General features: G+C 50.7%; 2 protein-coding genes across 3 annotated transcripts; one reads left to right on the forward strand and one right to left on the reverse strand.

Moving 5' to 3' along the window:
- Positions 1-1,020: 1,020 nt before the first annotated feature.
- On the reverse strand, positions 1,021-2,145 carry LOC130589273 (cytochrome b-c1 complex subunit 6, mitochondrial). Its single transcript, XM_057390548.1, has 4 exons — positions 2,064-2,145; positions 1,961-1,981; positions 1,567-1,728; positions 1,021-1,134 (listed from the first exon to the last, which is right to left on the reverse strand). Exons 1-4 carry the CDS (start codon positions 2,085-2,087, stop codon positions 1,102-1,104), a joined length of 240 nt encoding a protein of 79 aa, XP_057246531.1. The 5' UTR covers positions 2,088-2,145; the 3' UTR covers positions 1,021-1,101.
- On the forward strand, positions 2,140-10,881 carry LRRC41 (leucine rich repeat containing 41). 2 transcript variants are annotated; one of them, XM_057390546.1, is made up of 10 exons: positions 2,140-2,532; positions 2,618-2,704; positions 3,042-3,151; positions 4,332-5,457; positions 5,851-6,096; positions 7,226-7,390; positions 7,731-7,829; positions 8,313-8,435; positions 9,312-9,387; positions 10,573-10,881. In XM_057390546.1, exons 1-10 carry the CDS (start codon positions 2,406-2,408, stop codon positions 10,805-10,807), a joined length of 2,394 nt encoding a protein of 797 aa, XP_057246529.1. In that variant the 5' UTR covers positions 2,140-2,405; the 3' UTR covers positions 10,808-10,881. The 2 variants fall into 2 exon arrangements, with proteins under 2 accessions (XP_057246529.1, XP_057246530.1); XM_057390547.1 differs by having other exon boundaries at positions 3,042-3,112.
- The last annotated feature ends 488 nt before the right edge of the window (positions 10,882-11,369 follow it).

Consider the following 11,369-nt stretch of genomic DNA (forward strand, 5'->3'; position numbering starts at 1 on the left):
AATGAATAATCTTTAAGGTCCCTAACAACCTAAACTTTCTGTGGTTACTGGTCTGGGTTTGGGCATCAGCTGCTGGAAAGGATCAGGCAACAAACGCGCTTCGCAGCAGAAACGCACGGGCATAATTGGACGCTGCCCTGTGCCGCAGAAAATTAAACAAAAACCCACAGCAAACCTCCCGGAATTTACATTGTACGCCAACAAAAGGACTATGARCTGCTACATGGATAAAGAACAGCCAAATTGATAAGGTGGTGGTTTTCATTCCACTTCAAAGAACATTTTCTGTCCCGTGAAATATCCTACCGGGTATTTCCTGCAACTAAACGTTCTGTCTCGCAAGAAGAGCAGGCAGAGTACGGACAGGACAGCCCCAGGTGAGTAGAACGGGCTGGTAACTCACACAGAAAGGTTTTAGTTCCCCTCAGGAGACCCTGACCGACTCTGAGCAGGTGAACCACCACCATGCACCTCCACAGCCACGTGGTTGGGTTCCTGGGCAAGAATGCAGAGCTGGCTGCAGCAGGAGGCTCTTCCAGCCGCTGGCAGCAGCAGGAGACAGTGAGGGACAAGTGACAGCTTCCCCCGAGGACAGGGAACTTTTCTCTCCTAGAAAAGGGTCACTCCCTTCAGTCTAAGGTAGTCAGAACATACTGTTTGAGCAACAGCGGTCTTGAAAATAATCTTTGTGGCTCTAACAGACAAATTTTTCCCCACAAGATCGGGCTGCAGCAGCTGTCTATCATGGCAGCACAAGAAGGACATTCCCACAAATGAGGAAAACTCTCACCCCCTTAACCGGACTCTGACACCCAGTGATTTCATCTTAGCCCAGTAAAAGTCAGAAACCCAAAAACTAGGAAATAAACATGGAGTACTTCCACGGGAATTCTCAATATTTAATATGGAAAATTACAGAACATCAACACCGTTTTTTTTTTCGCACAGCTGCACATCTTCCAGGAGAACAAAGGCAGTGACAGGCTGCCAGGAAGCCATTTCGTTCACACTCAGCATGGAGGATGGACTGCAGGAAGCTGAACTGTGATCCAGGAACCACTGGCACYGGTTGTGGAAGCAGATGGACAATCACGCCTCCCTTCACTTCAGCTTACTGAAAAGTTTGTGAGCAACCTGCAAAGAGAGAGAGCCCTCAGCAACTCATGGCTTAGGGGTGGAAATCAGCAGGGTGTTACCACCTGCCTCTAGGTTTTCTGGGCCACCAGTGCATGCAGCCCCTGGCTCTTGTTCTGCAAGAAGTCATTTAAGAAAACTTTTGAGATGTCTTACAAAGCTTCAGCTCAGGTTAAAAAAGGTTTAACTTTAAACTGGCAAACACAAGGCTGGCATAGCCCAGTGCCATTTGCAGGGCACAAACAACGGGTTTGAGTAATTTAACTGTTTAATGATGTACCGAATTCCAGACAGATCTATTGTAACAAGGAGAAACCAAATATTAAACAAAGAAAAGCTACTGAACAGCCAGCACAGCTCACACTCGACCCAGCACTGCAGCGTGGCTGAAGGCAGCTCTGCTCAGAGCCGCAGCAAGGACAGTGCACTTACACAGTGGTCCCTGGCGTGCAGGAAGTCGAAGAGCTCCTCTGTGCACTGCTCCTCTGTCTCGGAGCGGGAGGACACCCGCGCATCACACAGCTCCAGCCGCTCCCGCGCCTTGGCGCATTTCTCCGTCTGCTCGCAGTGCTCCCGCACCGTGTTCAGGGGGTCCTGCGGATACGGGGCTGCGGTGAGCACAGAGACACCCCCGCACGCCGCTTCCCGCCGAGCCCCAGCGCTTCAGGAGGGAGCCCTGCATCCACCCCGCAGCCTGGCATCCCCCCGGAGCTCAGATCGCGGGCACAGCGCGGCCCGGCCCGACCCGAGCCTGTGTGTGGGCGCTGACGGGCCCGGGCAGCCGCCCCTGCCAGCTGCGAGTCCCCGCCGCGGCTCCCCGTCTTACCACGAGCTCTTCCTCTTCCTCCTGCGGAAAGGAAAGAGAGCACAGCGTTAGAGCCCTGTCCATCCGAGGGTCCCGCTGGGTCCCGCTGCCGCCCCGCGCTCACCTCGGGCTCCCCGCGCTGCCCCATCGCGCTSCCGCCGCACAGAAGGACTCGCCAGGGTCACCCGCCGGAAGCGCCGCTCCCCGCGCCGGAAGCGGAAGCGCCCTCTCCGCAGGGCGGTGCGTCGGCCCGGGGCGCGGCCCTTCCAAACATGGCAGCCGGCAGCTGCCGCATGTGTGGCCGCGACAAGACGGCCGTTGCTGCGCTCCCTGCCTTTCTTTTCCCTTCTTCCTGTGGGTCTCGGCCTTGGAGCCGACTCGGCCTGGCTGCTGCCCCCGGCCCGTCCGGCCCCGCTGCTCGACGTGACCTTCCCAACATGGCCGCCCGCTCCTGCCACCTCCCAAGATGGCGGCGCAGTGCGGGCGGTCGGTGCCCGAGGCGGCGATGGCGGCGGAGCGGCCGCGCAGTCTGTTCGCGCTGAGYGCGGCCGCCGTGAGCCGCAGCATGGCCGCCCTGGAGCGGGATGTCTGGGGTAAGGCGCGGGCGGCGCGGGGCGGCGGRGCGCGGGGCCTGGGCCTGCCCTCACCCTGCCGCCTTCTCCCTCTGGCTCTCCGCAGCGCTGCCCGGGCATCTCCTGCGGGGGCTCCTGCCGCTCCTCACCGTCTTCCACCTCGAGCGGGCCGAGGACGCCGCGCGGAGAGCAGGTGACACCGGCGGGGACGGCGATGAACCCGTGGGGGACACCCCTGGGCGGAAGGGACGGGCCCCTCAAACTGATGCAGTGAGAGCCTGGGGGGATGAGCCCCACACCCCCAAAGCTGGCGGGAGGAGCCCCCCGCCGCAGGGAGCTCACCTGGAGAGAGAGGAGCTCCTCCAGGCTGGGAATGGGAGCCCCGGCCCAGAGGGGTCCCTGGAAACTGGAACAACCCCTGCACCCCAACTGGGCAGGGTCTGGGGCTGTGCCTSCAGCACCCCATCAAGCCCCGGGCACTGGGAAAGGGACAGCGGGGAAAGCGGCCGGTTAATGGTTTTTTCCCCCAGGCCTCTCGACACAGCCCATCTGGCGCAAGCTGTGGGACGATGTGATGAAAACCAGGCCACCCAACTCSGAGGTGAGGAAACGCTGTGATGGGACACGATGCTTGACACAGGTGCTTTGTTTCTGCCATTTTCCATGAGGTTTTGTTTCTGGCCAGCTCTAATACGAAACATTCACTGATTCCTGGCACCTGTTTATAAGTGTTCGTAGAGCTATGGACCAAGATGTGACCCTGGTAGTACAAACCAGTACGTTGGAAAACAGGGTTTAAAAAGAAACTGTAGTGCACAGCCACACCCTTCATCTCCCAACAGTGAGTTTGCCAAAAAGCAAATCTCTGTCTTAAGAGATTCTCAAGGAAACAGAAGATAAAAACAGTATCTTGTGTCATGTTTACACCTACGCTGGCAAAAAAAAAAAAAAAAGCTAACGTTTTAGAAAGCATGAGAAAAATACAGAAGACAGTGAGTTTGAAGACTGGTTTTATGCAGAAAAACTGAAGCAGCTTCACTGGTTCATCATTGTAAAAGAATCATCAACAGACAACTTAATGATAGCCTGTAAATAGGTGCTCTGGAAGAAAATTGCTGGTGACGTGGTTTTTAATAGGCAAAAGAAATAGCCCAGCTTCAAACCACTGAGTGTTTAAATTAGGTCAGGAGGATGAAGAGATCAGTGGGTTTTCAAGGAATACACTGAGGAAGGTGATGCCTTAGGATCTTTAGCTTTTATATTTTCATGTGTCTGTATTCTTCTTTTTTTCTCCAGTGTACAGCACTAAAGCTACAGCACTGTTGTCCTGTCTTTAGACAAAACAATTCCTCTCTAGGCCTGAAACTCAGGGACACCTTACTACCTCAGGGCCCCAAAATATGTAAACAATGGAGAATTGGGGGGAGCAAGCTTAGGGAGATTGACATCATCACCAGAAGGTGTAACTGGAGAATGGAAGCCCAATATGTTACCAAAACAGAACTTATAAAAGGTGAAGATCTTGTGACTCCTTGTCCATTTTGGGTGTAGCCTTATGAGGAGGCTTTTGTCCGTCTGCAATGTACCTGTAGGCCTTTATTAAATTTCTCTGCTTTTATTCTCTTAACTTTGGCTTCTGTTTCAGGTAAGCCCTGTGTAAAGCATTAAAGGATGCTGAGAACTAGAGAGGTGGTCTCAGTGGAGCTAGCAGGAGGGTTTTTTTTGAACATGAGATTAGCAGACAGCAATAATTTAACTTGAAAAGAACAAGAAAAATGGATGCTGACTTTTTGTTCCTATGCCCTGTTGTTCAATTGCAGAGCATAACCTGTTGGAGGAAGAAGTTCCTTGAAACGTTCTTCTCCAACGTCCTCCATGGTGTCTTGGACGTTTCCTCTGACTGGCGCCTCAATGACCGTCACTTTTCACCGCTGCTCCACAGCTCCCGACACGTTTCCCAGCTCACCCTGTGCAACATGCTCCAGGGGGCTGTGGAACTCACTGCCAAGCACAACCACAAAGTGCTTGAAAACCTGGCTGGCTCCCTGCGCATCCTGAARTTCCAGCATCTCCTCTCCTGCGATCAGTCCATCAGGCGCTCGCTGGTTTTGCTCCTTCACCGGCTGATCCACCATGGCTCYGTCAGCCAGGTGTCCATGTATTCCTGGCCTGTTCCTGACACRGTTCTTCTCGTTCTCATCCTGAGCATGAGCGCTGGATTTTGGCGCTCAGGAAGCACCCTTGCCTATCATGGCAGCCTGTGTGACCTTTGCAGAGAGGACAAAGCCCAAAGCCAGGAGACAGCACAGGAGRGAGCAGAGAGGGGCTGTAATGCTGAGCAGGAGGGGAGTGATGGTGAGAAGCRGAAGGGATCCTCCGAAGAGGCTGATGCTCACATGAACTCTGTYCTCTCTGGCCCCAGAAGTCCTCCCCTGCAAAACCCAGTGTGTGAGGACACAARCACCGAGRTGCCCTGTGACCACACCAGCATTCAGGAGGGATCTCCCGCTTGTTCCAGCTCAGAGCAGCTGTCCTGTCACCCTGTTCCTCGAAAGACACGCMGACGGCTGAAACCTGCAGTGGGGAGGAAACGTCGCTGCCTCAGACGGAGCAGGGGACACTATTCTGACTCAGAAGATCTGTATGATTTTGTTTTTACTGTTGCTAGAGAGGATAATTCAGGGTTACTGGACAAAACCAGTACYACAGAGGGAGAGAACACTGAGAATTGGACTAGTTCCTCCACAGGATCTCCATGTGCTGGCCATRCTGGCTGTAAGAAAAGAGGATCTGCTGGAATCTTTTCTCTGAAAACTGCTCACCGCTTCCGAAGTGTCTCCACGCTGGAACTGTTCTCCATTCCTTTGACTGGGGAGATGTGTCGGACTCTGAGTAACCTGCTGAGCTCCTGGGTGTCTTTAGAAAACCTGATTCTGTCTTACAACGGTCAGTGCTGTGAATAGGGCACTTCCTTCCAACCCTGCTCAGGTTTATACCCTGGGTTTATTTTCACGGGAGGGGGCATTGTAAGAGTATTGGTGCCCCATCTTGAGAAAGGTGGGCGAGACTTTTTAATGAGTGTGGGGACTTGAGGGAGAGAATGGGATCCCTCTGCCCCAGAACAGCCCCTGGCTTTGTGCTTAAATGCTCTTTCAGGGAAGGGCAAAGAGAAAAGCCAGGTCTCCATCTCCCATGTACACAGTGTAGCTTAAGGATGTGTGGATAAAGCAGTCTGTGGGTTAGGCCTTTGACTCGGGCTGCCAYTGGTGCAGCTCCAGCTGTGAGTGTTGGTGTCTGTACAGGCACAGCTGACACTTTTCTGTACAAATGCTGTTCCAGGCCTGGATGCCAACATCTCCTGCATCCTCTCCGGGCTCCGGGCCCTGTCCCGCCACCCCGAATGCCGCCTCCGCGTGCTGCGTGTGAGCGACATCTTCTCCCACATGCCCTGCATGGAGCTCGTTCGCTGCGTCCTGAGCGCCCTTCCCCAGCTCCACACGCTGTCGGTCAGCTTCGACCTCAAAAACCAGCTGGAGGGCAACAGGCCAGAGGGGAATTCAAACTGCAGCGAGGTAGAMATCCCAGGTACAAATCATCATTCTGAGTGATGACCAGGACTTGGCAGGCAGATAGCACTGTAAAAGCTTGGCAGGCACCTCACTCTGCACTGTATGGGGGTTTGTTATTAGGCAATATCTGATTTAGGTGTTGTTGCAGTTTGTCACTTCCAGTGAGGTGCTCTGTGGAGCCAGAATCTTAGAGAAAATGTTTTATTGCTGTATCCCAGCCTGCTGCAACACCAGCTTTGTACAGGGCCAGTCAACTTGCTACCTGTGAYTGTCCATGGGGAGCCAGATCTGTAAATTGATTGGGAACTTCCACTGTTCCATCCCAYTGACTGTGAGGCTGTAAGCCTTAGACACACCCTTAAGCAGAGGGGAAGCATCCTYTGATCACAGTACCACAGGTGATGGCAAAGCACTGCCCAAGCCTTTGGATTACAGGCTGGGAGCTACAGCTTTTTCCGGGCAGCAACTGACAGAACGAGAGGACACAGTCTTAAGTTGCGCCAAGGAAAATACAGGTTAGATATTAGGAGAAACTTTTTTACAGAAAGGGTGATAAAATATTGGAATGGCCTGCCTGGGGAGGTGGTGGAGTCACCATCCCTGGACGTGTTTAAAAAGAGATTGGATGTGGCGCTCGGTACCATGATTTAGTTTAGTTGAGGTGTTAGGACAGAGGTTGGACTCGATGATCTTGAAGGTCTCTTCCAACCTGGTACTTCTGTGATTCTGTGATTCAGTGTGTGCTCAGCTCACAGGTCTCCATCACCCTTACTAGCCCTTGAATTGCCACAAAAGCAGTGAGCAAAGCCTGAGAGAATTTGGAGTGGGGTCAGGAAAGACCTGTGCTCTGGGAAAACACTGACTGGTTTGTGCATTAAAGGGAGTCCTTTTCTTAGGCATTGTTGAGCACAGTAGAAATCAGTGGCCCTGTGGTCTGGCAGGAATCTGGGAATGAAATGTGACTGACATYACGAAGGCCTGAGTTGCCAGAGCTSCTCAGGGCAGGGCATGTTSCAYASGCAATTGCTGCCAGCCTAAAGGACAGTGGTGTTCGGCATAAGGCTTCCTACTTGCTGTAGGACCAGTTACATTGAAGACAGGCAGTCCAGAGCAAATTCTTTCATTGTGTGTTTTTCTTCCCTCAGAAAGCTGCCTGGAGGTGCTGGAGATCCGATTCCCCAGGGAACCTCTGCACATTGCATTCCTGCTGCCGGTGCTCAAGGCATCCAAGTCCCTCCAGCAGCTGTCCCTTGACAGTGCCACACTRCCCTGCCCCCAGGAGCTCGGGCTCCTTTTGGAGGTGCTCAAAGGTACTGATAACCTGTGGGCAGCATCATTGGGGCACACACAGTATAGCTTCTGTGCTGTGCTATTCCATCCTCCAGCATGAAGCCAGCTTAGGTGGGTCCATTTCTTCAGCATGGACACCCTTGAAGACTCCTGAGAAAAGGAAATGGGTGTCAGCCATCCCACATTCTGTGCTATGGGGATGATCCTGCACAGCACAGTGGTTCCTTTTTAATWATCCACAATCCAGCACAAATTACCCACAGCCTAAGTCAGTTTCTGGATGTTGGGCAATAGCTGGGTCAGGGTCTTTTTACCCTAAAGATGTGCGGTGCTTTACCTGAGAACTTGTTTTGTTTTTAGAGTGTACTCCAAACTTGAAGAAACTGAGCTTTCACGATGTGAACCTGGCTGAGCACCAGAAAGAAGTTCTGCTTTTGCTTCAGGATCCTGGCCTGCAAGGTACAGCCAGCTCCTGTGTGCTGTTGCTTGGAAAGGTGCTGCCAGTGGCTGCTTTTGGCTGGCTGACATTTAAGAGAGGATCTCTGGATGTGTGAGGTTTAGCCAAATGTCACAGTCCCTGGAGCAGATCTGTGGCTGTTGTCAGAGTGGGAACATGTCTGATTCTTTGTGCCAGCAGAGCAGAGGGGCAGCTGCAAGGCTGGTGTATACTGTAGGGATATGTCTCTAGTCTGAGCTATAGAACCAGATTTTTAACCTGCAGAGCACATCAGCCTTTAACTGGGTGAGCTGCCAAAGCCACTTGCCTGGCTGTGATCTCTGCTCTCTTCCTGACATAGCAGCAGTGCTGTTATATGCAATCCACTGCTGGGGAGCTTTGTTCTTGACTRTGGGTTAGGGGCTGGAGCTGTCTGTAGAATGTAATTATGGAATAATGAAGCACTGGGGGTACTCATATGTACTGTCAATTCATTTCTTCCACAGAAATCACRTTTTCCTTCTGCCGGCTGTTTGAAAGCTCTTCTGCTGAGTTTTTGTCAGAAATAATCAACACAGTGAAAAGAAATTCATCCCTGAAGAGCCTCAAACTGCCTGGAAATCGCCTTGGTGTGTACTGAGCGGTGCTGTGGGGCCTTAGAGCAGCTCTCATGGAGGGAACTTCAGGGTGGAGTGAGGACCATTGAGAGCTGCTGACCACAGTGGTGAACGTACCACATGCAGGAACAGAGTGGATTTAGTTCACAAAATGAGGAGCACTGGATCCAGTTTGGATCTGGATCTTTTTAAAAGGCAGAATTTCAGTTGCATTCTGCTAGGTACCAAGGGCCCCAGGTGCAGTGCAGGAATTATGGCTGCTTTTCTCTGTAGCAAAAGCAAGTCCAGCAGGTCTCCTGACTGAACACTGATCTAYTTCAGACTTTAACAGGAATAGATCCAGCAGCAGATGCATTGCCCTGATTCAGAGGCATACRTTCTGCCCAAGTTTGGGCAATTTGTGTCTTAACAGCTATTGGCAGCCACTGGAGGGATGAGAACAAGTAGAGGAGGAGTTTGTGTSAAAGTAGAACTGAATTTACAGAAGTGATAGGCTTTTTGGATCACAGTGGATTAAAGTGGAAATGTTTGAGAAATTAATTTCAGGTAAATACARAATATTATTTTCTGTTATTTTAACAAAACAGGAAAGCTTGGGATAATGTGAATACACTTAATTTCTAAAAACTGCATATGGACTTCTCAAACAARACCAGGATTTTTCTAGGGCAACAAACTGTCCCATCAGCAAATGTTTTCATACTCTTGAACACTGCACTCAGGGGGATGAACTCACTTTATGCCCCTGAGGGTGCAAAGGTGGGCAGGCCTTTGTGCTGCAGTTGTGTGCTTAGACTCCTTTTCTGCACTATGATTCTAGCCCTATGGCACTTACATTTTAAGACTGTTTGCAATTTGCATCTAACAGGTGCATTTCTCCCCTTTCAGGGAATGACAGGCTCGTTGCCCTTGCAGATATTTTCTCCGAAGATTCTTCCACTTCTCTTTGCCAGCTGGATGTCAGGTATTCTGCAGCTCTAAACACTGAGTTTCTTGTTTTGGGAGGGAGAGAGCTAAACTGGGCTCTGACAGAAGGAGAACCTGAGCATGACTTTGTTCCCTCCTTGAGAGAATGCGTGCCCAAGAGAAGCTCAGAGAATGTTGCAATGGGCACACACAACCTCAGGGACCTCCAGGATCTCTGAGACATTTCACCTTCACAAGGAGTCACTCTATCTTGAAAGCAACTTTAGTTTGCTGCTCYCTTGGGAGCCTCCTGCAGGCCCTCCCTGAGCTGTGCGTTAGGACTAACATCMCTACATACTTTCATTCTTGGGCATCAGTGTGGACAGCTCTATTCTCACTGCCCCTTCATAGCAAGAGAATACTTCTGCATTTCTTTTTTAACTCTGGTCTTCAATCAGAACTGCTGCTCTCTTCTTGACCCTGAATGGCCTTACAGATAGATAGTAACCTTCATGAAGCCCATGGGGGTGACATTTCTGCAAATATTAACAACTACTGTGCTTTATTCTGCCTCTTTTCTTTACATCCTGATGGCTCAGGTTGCTCAGAGTACATAGGTTTGACAGTTTATTTAACCATGGCCACTCCTTCAGCAGGCTTGAAGCCTGATTGTTACTGTGCCTCTGACAAGATTTAAGTCCAGCATGCAACTTGATATTTATTTACACATCTATGCCTGAGAATTGACCTTTAAATCTCCTAGAAACACCAGGACCTGACACATGCTCTTCAGATTTTCTCAGCCGGAAGAGATAAATGGTCACTTACTGCTGAGTCTTGCACTGGGACCTSTAGGTTGGGCCAGGCCCCTTGGTCGAGGCAGTTGAAAGCTGCTMTGAGACTGAAATGTTTTTGGCACTGCATAGGCAGCAGCTTGGGTCCAGCAACATTTTAAGGCCACAGCTACATYTACTTAAGTCAGTAGAGTAAGAGGTCTGGATAATGAGTTTGACTTGTCAGGCATTACCACCTTGGTTTAAAAAAGTTTCCAGCCCTTCATACTCAGTTTTGTTTTTCCTGAGAAACACTCAGACTTTGAACTGCTGAAGGAAGGTGCACTTTGTCTTGAAATACCCTCAGGTAACTGCACAGGCAGTTACTAGAAGGAACATTAATTTAGACAGCTCAAATTGGAGCCTAGACTCTTAATGGCTTTTTTCTTCCTWCTTCTTTCCTTGGAAAGCTCAAATTGCATCAAACCTGATGGACTCCTGGAGTTCACAAAGAAGCTGGAAGGCCACATCCAGCTGCGAGGGGGACAGATTCCATTCACACACCTCCGCCTCTTCCAAAATTGGCTGGACCAGGATGCAGAAACAGCTCAAGAGGCGCTGCGGCGTCTCAAAGCTCTGTGCAGTGTAGTCAACGACTCGTGGGACTCCTCCCAGGCCTTTGCTGACTACATCAGTGTCATGTGATGGACACAGGAACAGAAGACCCATCAGCTKGAACAAACCAGTTCTGATTTCACAGCACAGGTGGGGGAGTTCTTSCCCAGTTCAAGCAGTGCGGAGTTCTTTTCACTTATCTGTTCATTTGAAGAAGGGATGTGACACTGATGTCACACACCAGACCATGTGGGCCAACAGCTGTATTTCCAGGTGATCTAATGCTACCATCTTTTCARATATTTTAAGTGGGACATGTATCAAATGAGCCTCTGAACAAACAGTTGTTTATGTCACTGGGTGTTGTGACAAATTTCATGTTGTTTCAGCTAATCTCACCAATAACCATCTCCAGCATGGGAGAAACTCAAAAGCCATTGGGTTGTGGTCCCTGGCCACCAGATCTAGGTGATCTTGTTTTTGAGGAGGGCTATTGGACTCTATCACCCAACATCCCTTCCAACTTCATCCTTCTGTGACCTGTGAAGTAAGAACTCCTTCCTCCTCTTAAAGGAAGTAGAAAACAAGCTATTAAAGCCCCCAGCCTTGACCTTTTCCATTTGGAAAATTTTACCAAAAAATTCTTTACATA

The sequence above is a fragment of the Malurus melanocephalus genome, unplaced genomic scaffold, assembly GCF_030028575.1.
Source record: "Malurus melanocephalus ecotype Western Australia unplaced genomic scaffold, MMel_1.1 scaffold_28, whole genome shotgun sequence".
NCBI classification, from domain to species: Eukaryota; Metazoa; Chordata; class Aves; order Passeriformes; family Maluridae; genus Malurus; species Malurus melanocephalus.

Bases quoted from the DNA above. Each gene is read 5' to 3' on its own strand.
- LOC130589273 (XM_057390548.1), bottom strand. From the start codon at position 2,087: ATGGGGCAGCGCGGGGAGCCCGAG. The intron at 1,982-2,063 runs GTGAGCGCGGGG...TCCTTTCCGCAG, and splicing joins GGCAGCGCGGGGAGCCCGAG to GAGGAAGAGGAAGAGCTCGT. The intron at 1,135-1,566 runs GTAAGTGCACTG...CTCTCTTTGCAG, and splicing joins TGCACGCCAGGGACCACTGT to GTTGCTCACAAACTTTTCAG.